This window comes from Syngnathoides biaculeatus, chromosome 8 (assembly GCF_019802595.1).
Source record: "Syngnathoides biaculeatus isolate LvHL_M chromosome 8, ASM1980259v1, whole genome shotgun sequence".
In the NCBI taxonomy this organism is placed as follows: Eukaryota; Metazoa; Chordata; class Actinopteri; order Syngnathiformes; family Syngnathidae; genus Syngnathoides; species Syngnathoides biaculeatus.
The window spans coordinates 7,101,262-7,122,106 of NC_084647.1; the positions used below are offsets into that span (position 1 = coordinate 7,101,262).

Sequence of the window (20,845 nt, forward strand, 5' to 3'; positions counted from 1 at the left end):
CACCCCAAAACTCTCCCCATGATAAATTGTGAAATATACTTTAAATTGAAGTGCTGATTCAACTCGTGTACATGGAGTTGTTTTTTTTTTTTTTTTTTTTTAGTCCTTGTACTACTGTTACTCGACATTTCTGTTGTCAAAACGTGTTCCCAAAGCTTTGTTGATCTTGAAAACTGCGTAATAACTTTTTACAATAACATAAGAACACGTTGTATCTCTTTTCAGGTTAGAAATTTAATTTTTGAACTCCAGAAGTGGGTGATTTTTTTTTTATATATATATTTTTATTTTTTTAGGCTGCCACAAGAAAACGTTCAAGGCAAGACAATAGCAGGCAAAGACTTTCCTGACACCAGAACTCACCCAGACCCAGACAAGAATTCGACTTTCGAGAGTTGAGACCAAGCCAAATCCAAGACCGAGACAAGCCAAGGCCATGACAAGGCCATAATTTAAAAAAAAAAAAAAAAAAAACATATCAAGGTTGATCAGTTAAAGAGCACTCTCGTTTTAAATTTAATTTTCTTTTAAATACATTTGACAGCCCAGCAACATGGTGTCTCTCACTCTTTCAAATGCAAAAAATGTCAAATATGAACTTTTTTTCTTGCATTTGTATTTAAAAATGAGATTTAAAAGAAAATCTTGGTTATAATAAGAAACGTAAGAGACTCCAGCAATTTGTGACCCACAAGAGCACAACAAGCTCTCATAACAAGGGAGATTTGAGGGGAAAATAACAATTCATTCTTGAAATATTCATCATCAAAAGAAAGAAATGTTTTATTTTCTGCTGTTACTTACAGTTAACGTGAGTTTACCTCTGCTTGTTTCTTTCCAGACGCCGGCAGAACTTTGACGCTGTCCCCGTTATTTGAGTCATAAATACTGTATATATCATATCAAGATCTACAGACAAAGTATTTGCACGTGGTTACATTCCCCAACAAAATAAAACGCACAATGATGTCGTGTGTATCTTATTTAGTCACCAAACACAGCAAAACAAATTGAAGTGCAGTCCAGACTAATACATGTCGTACATTAACCTTGAAAAATTTTTAAAACAAAGATGTAATAACTATATCATTACATAAATGGCAAGTCTCAAACGCTGCTCTCAAAAACATACTAAGCTTTCTAATACACTATCATTTGACGGCATATGACTTTCAGTTCTATTAATTATACTACTAAATTACTTGATCTGCTACTGATACTTTTTGTGTCACAGAATCTTCGTTTTCTGATTCTTCTGTTTAAGCTTCTGATGGATCACAGCAAGCGTCGTGAAGAAGTTTCCCAAGAACAGAACAAAGAAGCAGAGGCTGCACACCAAAACCTGTCACAGAATATGATTTTTACATTCTGATACACGGATAACTGAGACCCGTGTAGATATTTACAGTATAACTTAACTTTACCACGAGATTACCCTAATTCTGGACTACAAAACGCGCCTGATTATAAGCCTCACCCAGTACATTTTTAAAGGAAAAAACATTTTGTACATACAGTACGTAAGCCGCACCCGTGTATAAGCCGCATGTGCCCACATTGAAACATGAAGTACTTACTTACTTGAGGTAAAAAAAAAAAAAAAAAAAACATGCCGGTAAAAGTCACTGAGACGCGGCAGTAACACAGCAGTAACACGGTTCAGGCCACCTGCTTTCATTACCTTGATCGACCAGCTCGATTTGCACTTGAAAGCTGCGTCATATGCATTTCTTACTGCATTTTCCGTGACGAGGGTTTGTTCATGCTAATTTTATTCACCCGCAAAGCGCAACGTTACATTAAACTTGCGTCTTCCTCGACACATATATTCCACCTGTCTCACTCTTACCTTTTCTGCTTGAGCGCCCCTAGTGGTTGTTAGAAAAAAAATGCATATTAGCCACGTCATTGTATAAGCCGCAGAGTTGAAAGCGTGTGACAAAAGTTGCGGCTTATAGTCCGGAAATTACCGTCAATGTCATGATCCTGCCGGTCCTAGCCTTGGCTGTTGCACACTTGCGCCTCATCCCCACTAATTACCTGCAGCACTTACAGGACCCAGCGGACGGTCTGGCTTTGCCAGATCGTTGCCATCGATCCCTCGTTCCCGCACTTCCTCGATTCTGATCTCGACTCCCAGCGTACCGACCCCCTGCCTGTCCCCCGACCTACCCCGTAAACCTGACGTCATTATCGCTGCTGCTCTCGTGGAACTGCCCGCCTGGTTACCGCCTCTGGACTGAATAAAGATATTTCCGTGTCGTGTATTTGGGTCCAACTCCGCGTACTGGTTAAGAGAGTAAAAGGTTTTGGCTGGCAACCAGTTCAGGGTGTACCCCCGCCTCCTGCCCGTTGACAGCTGGGATAGGCTCCAGAACTCTCCACGACCCCCGCGAGGATAAGCGGCACAAGAAAATGGGTGGATGGTTTTCTGAAACATTCTGGTTCAACCAGGAACAAGCTTTTTGTCTTGAAAAGTAAACCAAAGTACGTACATTTTGACATAAGATAAACTCCAAAGGTTTGCCCATTTTTGGGGCAGCTAATAAGACGTCTCTGAATGAATGAATGTCGATGTCGAACGCGGAAACGAAGCAATAAGAGGGAGTAAAAACTGCACTTTGCGAGCGAGCGCTAACCTGCCATTCTTTGCACTCTGGGAGCTGAGCCATTCTGAAGAGAGAGAGACTATTGAAGAGCTGCCAGAACTGCAAGACAAAAACGGGAGGTCGCGGGGTTGCGTTTTGTTTTCAAATGCAACTACGGGTTCAACAAATACAAACACACCAAATCTTACACCCCCCCCCCACGAAAAAAAATTATAAACACCTAATAGATCTAATTATGAAAACACGCAGAATGCTGACGCGAGTCTTGTGATTGTGTGCGTCGTGCTGTCGAAACCGTGACATAACGTCATTCTTTCGCGCAAAGTCACGCGGGCCTCGTTTCAGGACGTTGCGTCGGCGGGATACTCACGTGACCGAAAAACAGGAAGGGCAAAAGAAACGTCAGCCCTTTCCACATCCAGGACTGAAATCCCTCTGAGAACAGAAATCACCCACGTTCCCTTTTTTTTTTTTTTTTCATCATACCAGCTGAATTCTGAATTGTCATGATTTGGACACGGCGTCTTTATCCGTCAACCGTGCGCCCCGTGTCTCTGAAGAGTTTTTACCGACGGTCAGATCCATGTTGTGTCTTTCTCCCAGGGCTCTGAGTCTGTAGAGACATCCGCTCTGATAGTAACACTGCAGACATTGGACAAAACCTGCGCGTCCGAGAAGTCAGCGTCGCGGAGACCCTGCTTTGACTGACTTTTGCGGAGACTCGACCTTACTTTGGTAGAGGGAGTACGCTAGGAACTGGTTCCTGAATGTCTTGTACAGGTTGCCGTCTGGCCTTGAGTGCAGAAGGGAGGACATTTTAACCATGCAGTGCCGCGAAAAGTTTTGACTTCAAATTTAAACCTGTGCGTGTTTAGCATTGGTTGTTAAAGTGCCACCGACATGCCTGTATACATTTTAAAATAGATATTGTTATGAAAACTACATATGATATCATTCACTTCAATGTCTATACAGAGAAAAAAAAAACGGGAGCGGAGAGTTGTCATTCATGCGCAAAGTTGCGGAAGTCTCACTCGACATCCCAGTGGCGGCCATATTGCCTGGAACGTCATTTACAGATGTCACACTGCCATTGAGAAGACGCGGCGCTACCTGCTATGGGAGATTTTCGGATTTTTCCCAACGCCCCTTCTGACACGGAAGCTCTTTTCGAAGAAGAAAACATCTCACAGTCGAGTGAAGTGACCGGGGCAATATTACCCTATCGTTTCGAGCCATGTTTAGATGATATGCGGATCACTATTTACTAACAACAGACTCCCCGACAGTATGCGTGACTGTATGTAGCGTACTCAGGAAGACCCTACGCCGGGCGAAGTAACTACCCAGACACCGGTGGCCGGTGGGAGGGAGAGCTCCTTTCTCCTCCCGCACACGGCCAGACCACTTCCCTCCACAAGCTACCTCGCGACGGCGATGAACAACGCCGACGCCGTTGGCAATGAACAATGCCGCCACCGCCGCGGCCAAACCGCCTCCCCGTCCGATCCTGGATCAGAGATTAGCCACCGAGTCCGCCGATCACAGCTTCGGCCGGGGTAGCACATCGACACACTTAGCACCCCTGATTTACAGATTACGCCCCCCCCCACCCCCAACTATTTTTTTTTTTTTTGTAGCTGTATGCACACCTACCACAAAGCTCTCGTCCTTTGCCCCCGTGCAATCCATTTTTCACGACGAACCGGGTCTTTTGGAAACATGTGAAGAGCGAATCCATCCTCCCGAGCGTTTCAGCAATATAACGAGCCGGCATTTTAGCTAACACGCGGGAAAAAAAGGCTACTTTCCCGCCGGTAAAACTGCTAGAAACACACGAAGATGCCAGTGTGGGCGTCTGGGGAAAAAAACGTCACTTCCTGCTTCTTCTCCAAAACGAATGCCTCGAGAGGATTTTCACGGCGGGAGATACAAAAATCCATATACGACAATATCATGACGTGTGGTGAAAAAACGGATGGGTCCATTCCGGCTGCCATGCTAAAAATCATGCCTTGCGTGTCAGTGGCACTTTAAGGGCTTTCTACGTATTTACCCACCATGTCAGCATTACAGCGGACAAAAAAGCTGAGACGTAATGATGGGAAACCCACCACCCTTTGATTCTATAATGTAGGCGACACACAGAAAATTAATTTCCAATATCATTTTTTTTTAATATTCATACGACTGACCTGGAGCCATTGGTGATGAGGATACTTTCCCTGATTGTTAACGTGCAGTAATACCACACCAGCAGGAAGTTGAGGACGGGATCGAGAAATCTGAAGCCAAGGGCGAGAGGTAAAAAAAAATGTATTTTTCCCCGCGCGGCGAGGACAAGACTTTCGCCGAACGGAAACGCTTACCTGTAGCTGACGAAGAAATAGCACGTGAAGGAAAACAGCAGCAGCACGGCAGTGAGGTACAGCTTGAACTTCTCGTATTCATCTTTGTAGGCAAATCTGCGGATGAGGGGTCGAAAGGTCGGCGGGGGAAATATTTACAACCGCGCGTGTCGACCTGGACTGGATGAAGTTAGTTTTAAAAATTAAAAAAAAAAAAAAAAAACCAAAAAAAAAACGGCACTTACTTTAACTGTTTGCTGAGCAGGGTGACATTCACGTTCCCGAGAACTAGACGGAGGTACGGCCTGAAATGAATCAAAAGAAAATTCAGAGTGACCCAATGGGAATGTGTGAGGGTCGCCATTTTGATTTTGTCCAAATAAGTCACCCGTTTTTCCTGGGGAGGAAGGCTTCCATTTCATAAAAAGCGTTGCTTTGCATCTTTATTTTCTCTTTTATTTCATCGAGGGCGTCCGCTTCCGACGGTCCTTTGCTGCACCTGGTGGGCGATATGAAATAAAAACATGTGAGGACCCAGATTTGATCCCGGCCCCCGCCTGTGTGGAGTTTGCGTGTTCTCCCCGCGCCTGCGTGGCTTTTCTCCGGGTGGGCACTCCGGTTTCCTCCCACATCCCAAAAACATGCAACATTAATTGGACACTCTAAATTGCCCCTAGGTGTGTTTGTCTCTATGTGCCCTGCGATTGGCTGGCGACCAGTTCAGGGTGTACCCCGCCTCCTGCCCGTTGACAGCTGGGATAGGCTGCGGCACTCCCCGCGACCATTGTGAGGATAAGCGGCAAAGAAAATGGTTGGATGGATGTGTTTATATATAGATAGATATTAAACGATTAAGAGGCTAATTTGATCAACAACAAGGAATCTTTCAAAGAGATCTTTGTCACTTCACCACAAAACCAGACCACAGAAAGAAAATATTTGATTTTACAAAAACAAAAAAAAAAAAAACGTACACGCAAATATTAAGTCGATGTACTCGAAACAATTAGTTGTCGCCCAAACACAGACGACGACCGATGTGACAAGCGGGCACGTGCGCACATAGAGCCCAAGTGGTACTCAAACACCACCCGAGACCCCTTGTGAGGATGAGCGGCAAAGGAAATGGATGGATGACCAGGGTTCAAATCTGCACCGGGTTGGCGCTTGTTAGGTTTCCCTCTTCAGCTGTGTGGGTGTGTGTGGACAATTACTTTTTCACCAGCGAGGAGATCTCCTTGAGTCCCTTTTGTTGGCGGTAAATGGAGGAAGTGCAGCTCTCCTGCAGTTTGGAGATTTCCTCCACTTTTTGCAGGTACGTCCTGTACGTCTCCTGAATGACAACAAACGCAACCGCAGAGAAATCAATAACCGCGGCAAAATCACGGGGAGCGCGGATGACATTGCTCCTCGTTCATCCAATCATCCATTTTCTTTTGCCGCTTACCCTCACAAGGGAGCCTATCCCAGCTGTCGCCGGGCAATCGCAAGGCACATAGAGACAAACAGTCGCACTCACAATCACACCTTTGGGCAATTTAGAGTGTCCAATTAATGTTGCATGTTTTTGGGATGTGGGAGGAAACCGGAGTGTGCACCCCGAGAAAACCCACGTAGCCACAGGGGAGAACATGCAAACTCCACACAGGTGGGGCCGGGATCGAACCCGGGACCTCAGAACTGTGAGGCCAACGCTTTCCAGTTGTTTCACCGTGCCGCCAAAAAGACGAAATACGTTGACGTATTCATTACACACTACACAACATCTTGAACTTGTCGCTGCTTTTTTTTGGGACCGACAATATGATTCACATTATAACGTGAAAGATATCACGTTATAATGTGGTAGCGACTTTTTTTTTGTTGTTGTTGTTTTTGGTGTGGTAGCAATACGCTTCCGTAATAACACACTTTGTTTCTGTTCGGGATATATATTTTGTAGATTTTTCATTTTTTAGTTTTTTTTTGTACTACATGCTTCAAACAAAAAGCTTATGAATCAATCAATCAATAAAAAATATACCAAGTGATGGTCCTCATTTATTTAATTTAGGCAGGAATAATTACCACTCATATTAATAATGTTCAATAATGGCAGGAGGCGGGGTACACGCTGAACTGGTCATCCAATCGTCCATTTTCATTTGCCGCTTACCCTCACAAGGGTCACGGGGAGCGCCGGAGCCTATCCCAGCTGTCAACGGGCACAACCTGAACTGGTCGCCGGGCAATCGCGGGGCACATGGAGACAAACAGCCGCACTCACAATCACACCTAGGGGCAATTTAGAATGTCCAATTAATGTTGCAAGTTTTTGGGATGTGGGAGGAAACCGGAGTGCCCACCCGGGTAAAACCCACGCAGGCGCGGGGAGAACATGCAAAGTCCGCTCAGGCGGGGCCGGGATTGAACCCAGCTGTTCCTTTTGGGAATTATAATCTACACACAAAAATGTAATGGTCGCTTTGTTCCAAATGCATAGATTTGTAACCACATAACTGCGCGCACGCACGATTACAAGACGGAAAACGGGTCGATTTACGAACGTTTACTCACCTGAGCACGCTGATACTCTTCTTCCAGGCATTGCCACTGCTGCAGAACGTCGGTTAAACTCTGCGGCATTTTGAGAGTCGTTTGCCGTACCGTGAAACGTACAGTATTTGTTTTGAACGTAGGTGTAATGATTTGTCCACATGAAATGACGAGCACATGATGCGGCGGAGTATTATTCCGCAGGGTGTGTATGTCATTATCGTGGATACTTTATGGCACCGAGTGAACTTTGGCTGGTGCGCATGTTGGACACCGTTCGAAGGAAGTTCTCGTGCCATTACTCAACAGAACTATGAGTGGAAATTATTCCTGAATAAATGAAATAAAGCGTCAGTTCATGTACTTTTGATTGATTGATTCATAAGCTTTGTGTTTGAAAGATGTAGTACCAAAAAAAAAAAAAAAAAAACAAGAAAAATCTACAACATAAATATCCCGTACAGAAACAAAGTATTATTACGGAAGCGTATTGCGGCCACACCCGGAAAAAAAAAGGGAAGCTACTACATTATAACGTGATTATCTTTCACGTTATAATGTGAATCATATGGTCGGTCAGAAAAAAAAAAAACAGCGACAAGTTCAAACTGTTGTGTAGTGTGTAATGAATACGTCAACGTATTTAGTCTTTTTGGCAGCACAGTGGTTCAGATGGAAAGCGTTGGCCTCACAGTTCTGAGGACGCGGGTTCGATCCCGGCCCCCTGCCTGTGTGGAGTTTGGATGTTCTCCCCGTGCCTGCGTGGCTTTTCTCCGGGTGGGCACTCCGTTTTCCTCCCAAATCCCAAAAACATGCAACATTAATTGGACATTCTAAATTGCCCCAAAGAGTCACTGATGGTGTCGTGGTACACACGCCTGCCTTTGGTGCGAGCAGCGTGGGATCGATTCCCGATCGATGATGGTGTCGATATCTGCCCTGCGACTGACTGGCGACCAGTTCGGGGTGTAGTCCGCCTTTCACCCGAAGATAGCTGGGATAGGCTCCAGCTTTCCTGCAACCCTCGTGAGGATAAGCGGCTTGGATACTGACACGACATAAATTGCCCCTTGGTGTGATTGTGACTGGGGCTGTTTGTCTCTATGTGCCCTGCGATTGGCTGGCAACCAGTTCAGGCAGTACCTTGCCTGTTGACAGCTGGGAACGGCTCCAGCACTCCCCGCGACCCTTGTGAGGATAAGCGGTTAAGAAAACGGATGTATTTAGTCTTTTTGATTGAGTTTTGCAGCACATTGAGCGGGTTCAATGACTGTTAAATGAAAACAGAACAGGCACATTTGTAGTTTTGAACGCTGCCCTAAAGAATTTACACTTCCACAATTCATTAGTATACTAGAATTTTTTTTCATTCTTTGCACGTTTTCAATAAATATTTCAAAATCATGCATTAATTGGAGACTCTAAATTGCCCCTAGGTGGGATTGTGAATTCGACTGTCATGTCCCCTGCGATTGACCTCAAAGACCAGTTCAGGGTGTACCCCGGTTCCTGGCGGGTGATAGCCGCGATAGGCTCCAGCACTCCCGCGATGCTTGTGAGGATAAGTGGCTCAGAAAATGCATGGATAAATGCCCCCATTGAAGGCCCGGTTTGGTACCAAAATGATCATAATTAAAAAAAAAAAAAAAACAGTGAAATTGCCTTTATACGTTTTTCATGGTTGTGACTCACGTGGTCATATCTCATTTGTCCAGCAGGGAGCGATGATGCGCCTTTATGGTGGGTGTGTTTACCTCCCAGCGTCCCAGTGACGCAGCACACGAAGAAGAGTCCACACTTTGCGCAAACAGCTGCTAGCAAGCAATCGCGTCGGCAAATTGTCACGAACAGCTGACCGATAATCAACAATTTTGGGGAACCGACCACGACATAAACATCTTACATAAATCTGGATATTTAACAACTAAGATTTGGACCTGACGGCACATTGTACAACCTTTTTTTTTTTAAAAAAAAGGACACCGCCACACTCTTTAAGACAAGGGTAAGCGCCTCAAGATTTGACAAAACTGGACTCGGACGTCAGCTAGCTACCGTTGCCAAATACAGCTACGTAAAATATGTATTTACACGCCGTTTGAACGTATGGCGCTAGGTTATTCTTAACGGATCGTAGCTGCGTGTGTCCGTGGGCGGGGGCGGGATGTACGGTGCAGTTTACGTTGTGTCCACGGTGACCGGCTACGTCCTCGCCTCCGCGCTGCTGCTCAAATGTCCGACGCTGCTGCACCGCAAGAAGAGGGAGAGGTTCCGCAGCAAACATATTTCTCATCGTGGAGGTGGGTGATTTATTTCCTAATAACATTGCAGTTCAGTCCTATAAAACGGAGCAAAAAAAAAAAAAAAAAAGGTTGGAATTTTACCCAGTATTTAAAGGTCAAGTGTCATGCCTGTAAACATTCTAAAACAGATATTGCAATGAAAAATACACGCAACATTATTCACTTCAATGCCCATACGAAAAAGTAAATATGAGCGGAGAGCGCGTCATACATACATCCGAGCGGTCGCCATATTGCCCGCGTCCTCTATTCATGGCGTCACACCGCGACATTGGCCATTGAGAACACGCTGTGGGACACGGAAGCTCTTTTTCAAAGAAGAGAACATCTCACAATCGAGTGAAGTGACCGGGGCAATCTTAGCCTATCGTTTCGAGCCATATTTAGATGATATGCGGATCGCTTCTAACTGACAACAGACTCCCAGACAGTATGTATGAGCTAGCCCGGCCAAAGCAGTGCCTCGTCCGCCCACCTACTATAGGACACAAAAGCATTTTTTCAAGGAAGAGTACATCGCACAATCGAGTGAAGTGACTGGGGCAACAACACCCTATTGTTTCGAGCCATATTCAGATGATATGCGGATCACATCTAACTGACAACAGACTCCAGACAGTATGTATGAGCAAGCCCGGCCGAAGCCGTCCGCCGCGGACGCAATCGAGTGAAGCGACCGGGGGAAATATTACCCTTTCGTTTCGTTTCGAGCCATATTTAGATGATATGCGGATCACTTCTAACTAACAACAGATTCCCAGACAGTATGTATGAGCCAGCCCGACCGAAGCCGTGCCCCTCGTCCGAAGCCGACGGGTACATCGACACATCTAGCAACCGTGACTTACATGCCCGGATCTTTTGTTACATTCTGAGAGGATTATGTCCCACTCCCCCAAAAATTATTTTTTTTTAGTCGCTGTATACACACCTACCAGTCACGTGTCACCCACGAAGCTCTCGTCCTTTGCGCCCCTGCGATCCATTTTTCACGACCAACCGGGTCTTTTTGAAAAGTATGAAGAATGAGTGTTCGAACAATATCCAGCAATACAAGGAGCCGGCATTTTGGCTACCACGAAGGAACAGAGCTACCTTCCAGCAGGTAAAACGCTATGTCACTTCCTGCTTCTTCTCGAAAACAAATCCCTCTGGAGGATTTTCATGGCGGGAGTGACAAAAAGCCGTATACGTCAAAATCATGTTGCGTGGTGAAAAAACAGATGGGTCCATTCCGGGTGCCTTTTTCTTTCCCATTAATATCATACGAAAAATCACGCATTTCATGACGGTGGCACTTGAACTAGAAATGTCGATCATGCTCCCCAGTTCATGTTGCAAAATATTGTTGCGGTACATGATAAGTCCTTCATACGTCACTCATTCAACTCTTACTGACATCTCCGTGGAGGTGGAAAAAGTGACGAGCCGATTGTGACAAAATATGAAGAAAACAGTACAGATTTATGTTTGGGGGTTCACTGGGGCCTCCACTCCTGAGAAGGGTTGCGTCAGGAAGGGCATCCGGCGTAAAAATTGTGCCAAACATATGTGCATTCATCTGAGATGACACGCTGTGGCGACCCCGAAAGGGACAAGCCGAAAGAAGAAGAAGAAGAAGTAAAAAGTCAGCTGAAAAATGAGTACAGATACCTGAAAAAATGTACTTGCATACAGGAGTTTCTTACAGCTTGTCCCGTATTTGTTTGGCACAGTTTTTAAACGCCGGATGCCTTTCCTGACGGGAGCAGAGGCCCCAGTGGGATTCAAACTGACAACCGCTGGTTTACCAAACCAGTGCTTCTACTTGTAAACAGGAACAAAGTGTTTATACTCTGTTCCTTCCCACCAGTCGCGCCAGTGATCATAAATCAATTTTAATTGGGAGTTTGATGTGCGTTCTTCTAAAAAATATGATTGATATTTTTGTGGAGGTTCTGTGTTGAGGCCTTTCTAATATTTTGGTTACGTTATATTGCTAAATGAGACAGAAATCAAACAGTAGTATTTCTGCTACTTTTGTCTGCCTTGCAGGAGCAGCAGAGAACCTTGAGAACACGATGGCGGCTTTCAAACAGTAAGTCCGAAATTGAAACCGCATGCGCATTCGTCACAAGGAGACTTTTCAGCGCGGGGGAGCGCTGAGACCGTCGCACCGGGCTTCAGGCGCAGGTCCGCACCCGAACTATGTGTACGTGTGTTTGTGCAGCGCCGTGGCTCTGGGCACCGACATGCTGGAGCTCGACTGCCACCTGACGAAGGACGAGCAGGTCGTGGTGTCGCATGACCCGCATCTCCAGCGAGCAACCGGCATGAACGCGTACATCTCCGACATGGCGTATGCGGTCAGTACCGTTTTGGAACGCGCACGGGTTTTATTGTGAAATGCGTCAATGGTATCACCTGATTATGTCACATGGTGACCTTTGACCATATTTATAGGGCGCTCGTTGAAATCTCAAACGTTTACACTGTTGTCACCGTTAAACATTTTTCGACTTTAAAGAAATTGTTTTAATTAACGTTTTTAAAATCTTCGACGTGTAAATGTCATCAGTACAAGTTGAAGTTGTATTTGCCATTGCTGCAATCTGTGCTATCTTGAATAGTACTAATTATATTTTGTCGGTTGCCCCATTCTGTAGTTAAGTAGAGTAACCATAATACAGCATCAAAACAACACAAGGTATCCTACCACGTAGCTCCCACTTCACCAGTTCTTCCAGCTATTCCGGAGGGATCCCGAGGCGTTCCCAGGCCAGCCGAGAGGCGTAGTCTCTCCAGCGTGTCCTGGGTCGTACCCCGGGGTCTCTTTCCGGTGGAACACGCACGGAACAAATCACCAGCAGGGAGGCATCGGGATCAGATGCCCCAGCCACCTCATCTGGCTCCTCTCAATGCGGAGTAGCGGCGGCTCGACACTGAGCCCCTCCCGGATGACTGAGCTTCTCACCCTATCTCTAAGGGAGAGCTCCAGGGCAGACAGCGAGACAGACCGCAAGAAGGGTCGGGTCGCGGGGTAAGTAGCTTCAGCAGGGATACCCAGACTTCCCTTTCCCCAGCCACTTCTTCCAGCTCTTCCGGAGGGATCCCGAGGCGTTCCCAAGACAGCCGAGAGGCGTAGTCTCTCCAGCGTGTCCTGGGTCGTACCCCGGGGTCTCTTTCCGGTGGAACATGCACGGAACAAATCACCAGCAGGGAGGCATCCGGGAGGCATCGGGATCAGATGCCCCAGCCACCTCATCTGGCTCCTCTCAATGCGGAGGAGCAGCGGCTCGACACTGAGCCCCTCCCGGATGACTGAGCTTCTCACCCTATCTCTAAGGGAGAGCTCCAGGACAGACAGCGAGACAGACCGCAAGAAGGGTCGGGTCGCGGGGTAAGTAGCTTCAGCAGGGATACCCAGACTTCCCTTTCCCCAGCCACTTCTTCCAGCTCTTCCGGAGGGATCCCGAGGCGTTCCCAAGACAGCCGAGAGACGTAGTCTCTCCAGTGTGTCCTGGGTCGTCCTCAAGGTCTCTTTTCCGTGGGACGTACCCGGAACAACTCACCAGGGAAGCGCCCAGGAGGCATCCGAATCAGACGCCGCAGTCACCTCCTCCGGCTCCTCTCAATGCGGAGGAGCAGCGGCTCGACAGCGAGCCCCTCACGGATGACCGAGTTTCTCACCCGTTCTCTAAGGGAGAGCCCGGACACCCTGCGGAGGAAACTCGCTTGTATCCGGGATCTTGTTCTTTCGGTCACGACCCACAGCTCATGCCCATAGGTGAGAGTAGAAACATAGATCGACCTTTGCCTTTCAACTTAGGTCCCTCTTCACCACAACGAACGGATACGAAGTCCGCATCACTGCAGACGCCGCACCGATCCGTCTGTCGATCTCCCGCGTCCGTTCTTCCCTCAGTCGTGAACAAGACCCCAAGATACTCAAACTCCTCCACTTGAGGAAGGATCTCATCCCCTGACCCGAAGAGGGCACGCCACCCTTTTCCGACTGAGGACCACGGTCTCTGATTTGGGGGTGCTGATTCCCGTCCCAGCTGCTTCGCGCTCGGCTGCGAATCGCTCCAGTGAGAGCTGGCTGGAGATCATGGCTTGATGAAGCCAACAGAACCAAAGGCCACCAAACAGGACACCCTGTACGCCTCGGCTGCAGCTATAAATTGTGTCCATAAAAGTTATGAACAAAATCGGTAACAGAGGGCCAACTCTCACCGGAAACGAGTCCGACGTATTGCCGGCAATGCGGACCAAACTCTGACAGCGGTCGTACTGGGACCGAACACCTCGTATCAGGGAGTTCGGTACCCCATTCTCCTGAAGAACCCGCCATGGGACTCCCTAAGGCACACGATCGAATGCCTTCTCCAAGTCCACAAAACCGAACTGGTTGGGCGAACTTCCCACGCACCCTCGAGGATCCTGCCAGTATTTTCATGTAAATTCTGTCTTTAATGATGGAATCCGACTTAAGTTAAGTCGCCGCCGTAGGAACTGATCTCAGTCTTAGACCGAGTATTCCAGTTTTGGCTTCTTAAGGTCTCCACGGCTTCCCCACTCTCTGCTTTTTTTTTTTGATCTGCGCAGGAGTTGCCGCCATACCTGTGCAAATTGGCTGTAACCTTCCAAAGGGGTGAGTTCCTCCAGCTTGTCGCGGAGCGATTTAATCCGACGTCCGAGATTTGTAAAACGCTAAACATCCCACGCAGGTTCCTTGACATCATTCCAATCATACATATATTTTTTTTAATCGCCAAGGAGCGGCCTCGGCCGTCACGCTCAACCCCGGTTCTCGGCTTGTCCTTGTGCGCAGAGTGTTTTTGCGAGGCGGGAGAGGACAAACGCATTCCTCTGCTCAAGGATGTTTTCGAAGCGTTTCCCGGCACTCCTATCAACATCGACATCAAGGTCAACGACGACACGCTCATCAAGAAGGTGCGTACGCGCGCGCCCGGCCGTCCGTGCTTCTCTTCGGCTTTTGAATTTTGTTTTGCTTCAAGCGTCCGTAACACAGTTCATTTCTAAATTCATATTGCGCGTCCGGGCGGCAGGTGTCGGAGCTGGTCGTAAAATACGACCGCGAGCACCTGACGGTGTGGGGCAACGCCAGCAACCAGATCGTCAGGAAATGTTACAAAGAGGTGCGATCGCCGTTCCCACGTCAGCAATTCGGTCCGATTTGATATGATCATATCGAGGCAAATCCTTTCCAGAGTTTCATATCTTGGATTGATGTCTTGCAGAACCCTCGCATTCCTGTGTTGTTTAGCTTTCCCAGAGTGTTGCAGTTGTTGGGCCTCTTCTATACCGGACTCCTCCCTTTTGTTCCCTTAAAGGAACAGTTCTTAGAGATCCCAATGCCCAACATTGTTAACAAGTGAGTAAATATGTATCTATGGAAAACTGGACCAGTACATAATGTTTGTTTGGACATGAAACACAGGTAGACTCCGATAAAATGGAGAAATGTGAAATGATCAGGATGCTCCAAGCTCAGTTTTGAGTTACACTGCAAAGGTTGTCACGACTTTCAAGCTTTTTTCACATTTTTAATTCATATGCAAAAATCGAAGAAAAAAAAAAGACATTATGGGATGTTGTGCGTAGAATTTTAAAGGGGAAAACATATTTCAGAATGAGACTATAAAACAAGGGTTGGGAACCTATGGGTGGCGAGCCATATCTGGCCCTTTTGGTGGTTGCATATGGCTCGCGGAGCCCGAGTAATGACATACTGTACATGATTTTGGCCTTGTGGGGTTGCCGTAGTTTGGCGTGGGAGGCAACGCAAATGACGCAGAGAGTGTTTGTCCTAGTGGGGTTGCCGTAGTTTAGCGTGGGAGGCAACGCAAATGACGCAGAGAAAATTTGTCCTAGTGGAGTTGCCGTAGTTTAGCGTGGGAGGCAACGCAAATGACGCAGAGAAAATTTGTCCTAGTGGGGTTGCCGTAGTTTAGCATGGGAGGCAACGCAAATGACGCAGGGACATTTTGTCCTCGTGGGGTTGCCGTAGTTTGGCACGGGAGGCAACGCAAATGACGCACAGTTTGTCCTCGTGGGGGTGCCGTAGTTTAGCGTGGGAGGCAACGCAAATGACGCAGAGAAAATTCGTCCTAGTGGGGTTGCCGTAGTTTAGCATGGGAGACAACGCAAATGACGCAGACTGTTTGTCCTCGTGGCGGTTCCGTAGTTTGGCGTGGGAGGCAACGCAAATGACGCAGGCTGTTTGTCCTTGTGGGGTTGCCGTAGTTTGGCATGGGAGGCAACGCAAATGACGCAGACTGTTTGTCCTCGTGGCGGTTCCGTAATTTGGCGTGGGAGGCAACGCAAATGACGCAGGCTGTTTGTCCTCGTGGGGTTGCCGTAGTTTAGCATGGGAGACAACGCAAATGACGCAGACTGTTTGTCCTCGTGGCGGTGCCGTAGTTTGGCGTGGGAGGCAAGGCAAATGACGCAGAGAAAATTTGTCAAAAGCAAAACCGGGCAGCACCAGAAGTCGCATTCACGGTACTTTTATCGTCATTGGTTAGAATGTGATTTTAAAAATATTACGAGACTTATTGCGGTTACTGACGGTGTAGTGGTACACACATCGTCCTTTGGTGCAGGCAGCGCGGGATCGATTCCCGCTCAGTAACGGCGTCGGTATCTCCCCTGCGACTGACTGGCGACCAGTTCAGGGTGTAGTCCGCCTTTCGCTCGAAGCTAACCTGGATAACCTGCAGCTTTCCCGCAACCCTTGTGAGGATAAGCGACTCGGTTCACGACATGGCATGAGAATCGTTGTACTCTAAAAGTGTCGGTCTTACATGAATGCGCAAATACACCTGTAGTTAATTTTTAAAATACTTGATGGCTCTTTTGAAATTATATTTAAAAATATTTGGGCTCGAAAAGGTTCCCGACCCTGCTGTAACGTCACAAAATTTGGAAAAAATTAAGCGCCGCAAATACTTTCCAGATGCAGTGGAAGTAAAAAAAAAAAAAAAACATCAGAAGCAGATAGCATCAGTCAACGCATTCTCGTTGGATCACGTTGGGTCAAAGAACCGGTTATTTGTATTCATAACCGATTCGCGGGATTATTATTTACACGCGCGGCGTTGGAATTCATTCCGACCGTGACGCGGCGACTGAACAAAGCAAATCCATCCAAGTTGCTTGCCGTGTCCGAGTTAAACTACACAGAAAAATGACCGAGAGGAGGCCGGAAGGTCGCCCTGAGTTGAGCGAGGTCCTTCGTGCGGAGGAACCCAGACTAGGTACGGAGGACGCGGGCCGCGGCTACGTGGCGGTCTTCACGGGTCACTGCAGGCAGAACCTTGCCGAGCTACCAACTCGGATTTCCGAAGCTCATGACCGTAAATGAGAGTCGGACGGAGAGTGACCGGCAGACGCGTCCCTTCTTCTCTTTAGTCCTGCTTTTGGAGCAAATATTTAATACAGTACAACCTCGGTTCTCGGCGACGATCGCGGTTCGAGAAGGGATTTGTTCGAAAACCGAATCGACATTTCCCATTACAATCAATGGGAAAAGAAATAATGCGTTCCAACCCCCCAAATAATTGTTTTTCTCTAAAACATTTTTTTTAGCTTTTCCTGATTGAAATATAGATGACACGAGTTCAATATGTATTCTGTATTGAAACATGGCTGTTAATAAAAAAAATATACTGTGTAAGTGCACAGCGACTTTCATAACAGTCCAAAGTCACGACGCCAAAGATGCAAACATAGACATAAATAGAGGAGACACAGAGTTAATGACACATCAAACCACAGAAATACAGTACAACCTCGGTTCTCGACCAAAATCTGTTGGAGAAGGCGGTTCGAGAAGTGATTTGTTCGAAAACCGAATCGACATTTCCCATTACAATCAATGGAAAAAGAAATAATCCGTTCCAAGCCTCAATTTTTTTTTTTTATGCATGATTTTTAGCTTTTCCTGATCATAAACTACATAGTAGAAATAGATGTACAGTTAAAATACTTCATATAATCAAATAACTTCAATATTTTTTCAATATCCCCCTTTCCAGGCTTTACGATCCAAACAGACTAACCACGAGTCAACGTCTCGCCGCCTGGCTTGCTGACAGGTGAGTCGCTCACCACCTTTTGGGCTGTCAGACGATAAATTAACTTTTAATATATAAAATATACTGATTTATGTTTGGGGAATGTTGGTGCCCTCCTGAATTCCAGACTTTTTAAAATATCTAATCCTGGTACTTCCTGTTTTCACCACTAATCTTGGTTGACTTTGCAGCTTACTGATGAGGAAAGCTCTCTTCCAGCATCTGACCGCGAGGGGAATTCAGGTGGGAAATGATCAATTTATTCGATACTTCGCTTCTACATTATTGTGCCCAAAATGATTGTGAATACATTTTTTTTTTCAACCCACATCATGAAATCAGCCTTTCCAGTACAAATAAATCAATGACACAGTCGCCGTGATTTGAAGGGCACGTCATCACACTCGCAAATCTGCGCAGTCGAGCACGAAAAATCACACGTGTAAAATTTATTGCGAGTAGAAATACCGTCATTCCCGGCCTACAGAGCGCACCTAGTTTTAAGCCTCACCCGGTACGTTTGTAAAGGAAATACCATTTGGTACCTACGTAGGCCGCAGCCGTGTAAAAGCCGCGAGTGCCCACATTGAAACACGAGAAAGACGGTACACAGAGGTTAACGTTAGCACCGCCGTGCTAACGCTAGCACTAACAGGGCCGGTTAAAAAAAAACCCAACATACCGGTAAAAATCACTGAGACGCGTCAGTAACACGCTAGCGCAGCGCTAACAGGGCCGGACCGGTAAAAGTCACTTCCTCGGCACATATATTCCGCCGAACTCACTCTTTACCTTTTCCGCTCGAGTGCCCCCTCGCGGCCATTTTGGAAAAAAAATGCACACCGCATAAACCGCAGGGTTGAAAGCGTGCGGGGAAAAAAAGTTGCGGCTTATAGGCCGGAAATTATGGTACATAGATGTTGATTGATATGAATATTGATATTTTGTGTCGTCTTGACCAATGTTCCCTCTAAGCTGAGCCCTCTAAATCACAGGTGTCAAACTCAAGGCCTTGGGGCCAGATTTGGCTCGCCACATGATTTTACGTGGCCTGCGAAGGAAAATCATCATCGGTGTCAAAATCCAGGATTCTTGTGAAAATATTTCCCGACATTTCAAACTGTCATATACGATAAATGATCATGTTGTGATATTATAAGCATTTTTTTTTGTGTGTGTGTGTTGCCAAACATGAACGATGGTTGGGAAACGAGTTCATGAATTTTACGTGTAAATATAATGAGGCGATTCGCGTTTTCTATGGTTTCACCATAGAGGGAAATCCTAACTACAATGTCGCCCGCGACAAAAAATGAGTTTGATACCCCTGAGGTCTTTTTTTTTTTTTTTTTTAAACACGGAACTCGCTGCTGCTCAGTCTACTTCTACTTCCTAGTTTATCCGACGCCGCCCCCCCCCTCCGCTCTTAAAGGGGTAGACACATAATTACAAACACTACACACGCCCGCAACTCTATATCTGCGGGCGTGACTGGCGGACCACACTCGTAAATTTATATCTGCGGGCATGACAGTAAATCTGTGTGTATGTTTGTGTTTTTTTTTGTGTTCGAAATCCCATTGGGTACTTGTACCGTTGTGACTGGTTTCAGGTGTACATTTGGGTGCTGAACGATGAAGAAGACTTCCAAAGGGCATTTGATTTGGGAGCGACAGGCGTTATGACGGATTTCCCCACCAGGCTTAAAGACTTTTTGGACCGGAACGGCCTTTCCAAGCCTGACTGACCCCCACCCTACTAAACCCACCTCAGCTTCCCCCATAATTGAAATAATTGTTTTTCATTATTACAATTTTTTTTTTGTCCCCACTACCAAATAACATGGAACCCCGCCCCCCAAAAAGAAATTTTGATTTTTTTTTTTTTCCATTTTCTACTATCAGAAACTTGATCATAGTACTTGAATGTATTTTGTGACATTTGTCATAATCCTGCACTACTTCTTAAATATTTAATATTGCATGTAAACACTAGAAGATGAACCTGCCAATCACATTTTACCTCATATGTCTTATTTCATGCTGGATCGTCTTTATTTGGTTCATTTTTAAAAATTGTCTTCACACTGATAGCAATATTTGTCTGAATACATATGTTTTAAAATCGATAAGCCATTTGCATTAGCAAGACTATTTTTGTTTTTTTAATGAGTTTCTCTTACTTTTCACGTTTAAAAAGATATGAACATTTTGTCGTTTAGACACAACAAAGAGTTTGAGACGTGATTATTAACTTTTGCAAATAACAAACATAATGATTATCAAATTACTGTACTGATATTCTCCAATCCAGATGTGTGACCGAGAATCTTGTGGAATTATTGAATGTAGTATTGGATGAATTTTTGTAATTTGCTGTTTTTTTGTGTGTGTGAGTTTATCTAGCACTTTGCAGTTATGATTATTTGTTGTTTTTGTGAGTTGTCATCATTGAGCACTTTTTTTTTTTTCAATGTATAATCTTCACACAAATGATAAGAGCTTTGTGGTATCCAACCTATTTTATTGAAATAATAAAATGCACACTTTGATTTATTTCCGACAGAAGCAAATGATTTTTTTCCTACCCTGTGTACAATATAATTGTATAACTCCCAAAAACTTTTGATATTTTCAAATTATCTTGAAACGTTGACACCCATTGACTGGTAACGTTTTTCGCCACAAGGGGGAGACACCAGGTTGAACTAAGGAGTCTTTGCTGAGTACAGGAAAATACAGTAAGCTCCAGTACTCTCGTGATCCTTTGTGAGGATAAGCGGCTTGGAAAACGGTGGTGTGGAGTTGGGGGCGGGGGGGAATACAGTACTGACGGCGTCATTACCAGTGAAAACACGTTCAGACTTTATAAAATGAAAATATTTTCACCGAAAAATGACGATTTTTTTTTTGTTTTGTTAAATTTACATTTCCAAAATATACATCGCTTCATTTTGTAGATGATTATGT

At 45.8% G+C, this 20,845-nt stretch overlaps 2 protein-coding genes across 7 annotated transcripts; one reads left to right on the plus strand and one right to left on the minus strand.

Moving 5' to 3' along the window:
• Positions 1 to 967: 967 nt before the first annotated feature.
• Positions 968 to 9,803, minus strand: LOC133505349 (ion channel TACAN-like). Of its 4 annotated transcripts, XM_061828528.1 has the most exons (12): positions 7,514 to 7,960; positions 6,172 to 6,290; positions 5,346 to 5,456; positions 5,203 to 5,262; positions 4,979 to 5,074; positions 4,805 to 4,894; positions 4,670 to 4,735; positions 3,341 to 3,402; positions 3,179 to 3,271; positions 2,980 to 3,044; positions 2,640 to 2,708; positions 968 to 1,342 (listed from the first exon to the last, which is right to left on the minus strand). In XM_061828528.1, exons 1-12 carry the CDS (start codon positions 7,580 to 7,582, stop codon positions 1,229 to 1,231), a joined length of 1,014 nt encoding a protein of 337 aa, XP_061684512.1. In that variant the 5' UTR covers positions 7,583 to 7,960; the 3' UTR covers positions 968 to 1,228. The 4 variants fall into 4 exon arrangements, with proteins under 4 accessions (XP_061684512.1, XP_061684511.1, XP_061684510.1 ...); XM_061828527.1 differs by lacking the exon at positions 7,514 to 7,960 and adding an exon at positions 9,185 to 9,319 and having other exon boundaries at positions 968 to 2,708; XM_061828526.1 differs by having other exon boundaries at positions 968 to 2,708; positions 7,514 to 7,967.
• Positions 9,284 to 20,416, plus strand: gdpd1 (glycerophosphodiester phosphodiesterase domain containing 1). Of its 3 annotated transcripts, XM_061828535.1 has the most exons (11): positions 9,284 to 9,497; positions 9,609 to 9,792; positions 11,830 to 11,872; positions 12,005 to 12,140; positions 14,383 to 14,428; positions 14,609 to 14,730; positions 14,847 to 14,936; positions 15,039 to 15,172; positions 17,838 to 17,897; positions 18,068 to 18,119; positions 19,489 to 20,416. In XM_061828535.1, exons 2-11 carry the CDS (start codon positions 9,657 to 9,659, stop codon positions 19,621 to 19,623), a joined length of 954 nt encoding a protein of 317 aa, XP_061684519.1. In that variant the 5' UTR covers positions 9,284 to 9,497; positions 9,609 to 9,656; the 3' UTR covers positions 19,624 to 20,416. The 3 variants fall into 3 exon arrangements, with proteins under 3 accessions (XP_061684519.1, XP_061684518.1, XP_061684520.1); XM_061828534.1 differs by having other exon boundaries at positions 9,284 to 9,792; XM_061828536.1 differs by lacking the exons at positions 9,284 to 9,497; positions 9,609 to 9,792 and adding an exon at positions 10,738 to 10,900.
• Positions 20,417 to 20,845: the final 429 nt, after the last annotated feature.

Excerpts from the sequence above, each read along its gene's own strand:
- LOC133505349 (XM_061828526.1), bottom strand. The coding sequence starts at position 7,582 with ATGCCGCAGAGTTTAACCGACGTTCTGCAGCAGTGGCAATGCCTGGAA. Across the intron at positions 5,263-5,345 it reads TTCCTCCCCAGGAAAAACGG|GCCGTACCTCCGTCTAGTTC; the intron begins GTGACTTATTTG and ends GATTCATTTCAG. Across the intron at positions 4,895-4,978 it reads TATTTCTTCGTCAGCTACAG|ATTTCTCGATCCCGTCCTCA; the intron begins GTAAGCGTTTCC and ends CCTTGGCTTCAG.
- gdpd1 (XM_061828534.1), top strand. The coding sequence starts at position 9,657 with ATGTACGGTGCAGTTTACGTTGTGTCCACGGTGACCGGCTACGTCCTC. Across the intron at positions 14,429-14,608 it reads GGCTGTAACCTTCCAAAGGG|AGTGTTTTTGCGAGGCGGGA; the intron begins GTGAGTTCCTCC and ends CCTTGTGCGCAG. Across the intron at positions 17,898-18,067 it reads GCCGCCTGGCTTGCTGACAG|CTTACTGATGAGGAAAGCTC; the intron begins GTGAGTCGCTCA and ends TTGACTTTGCAG.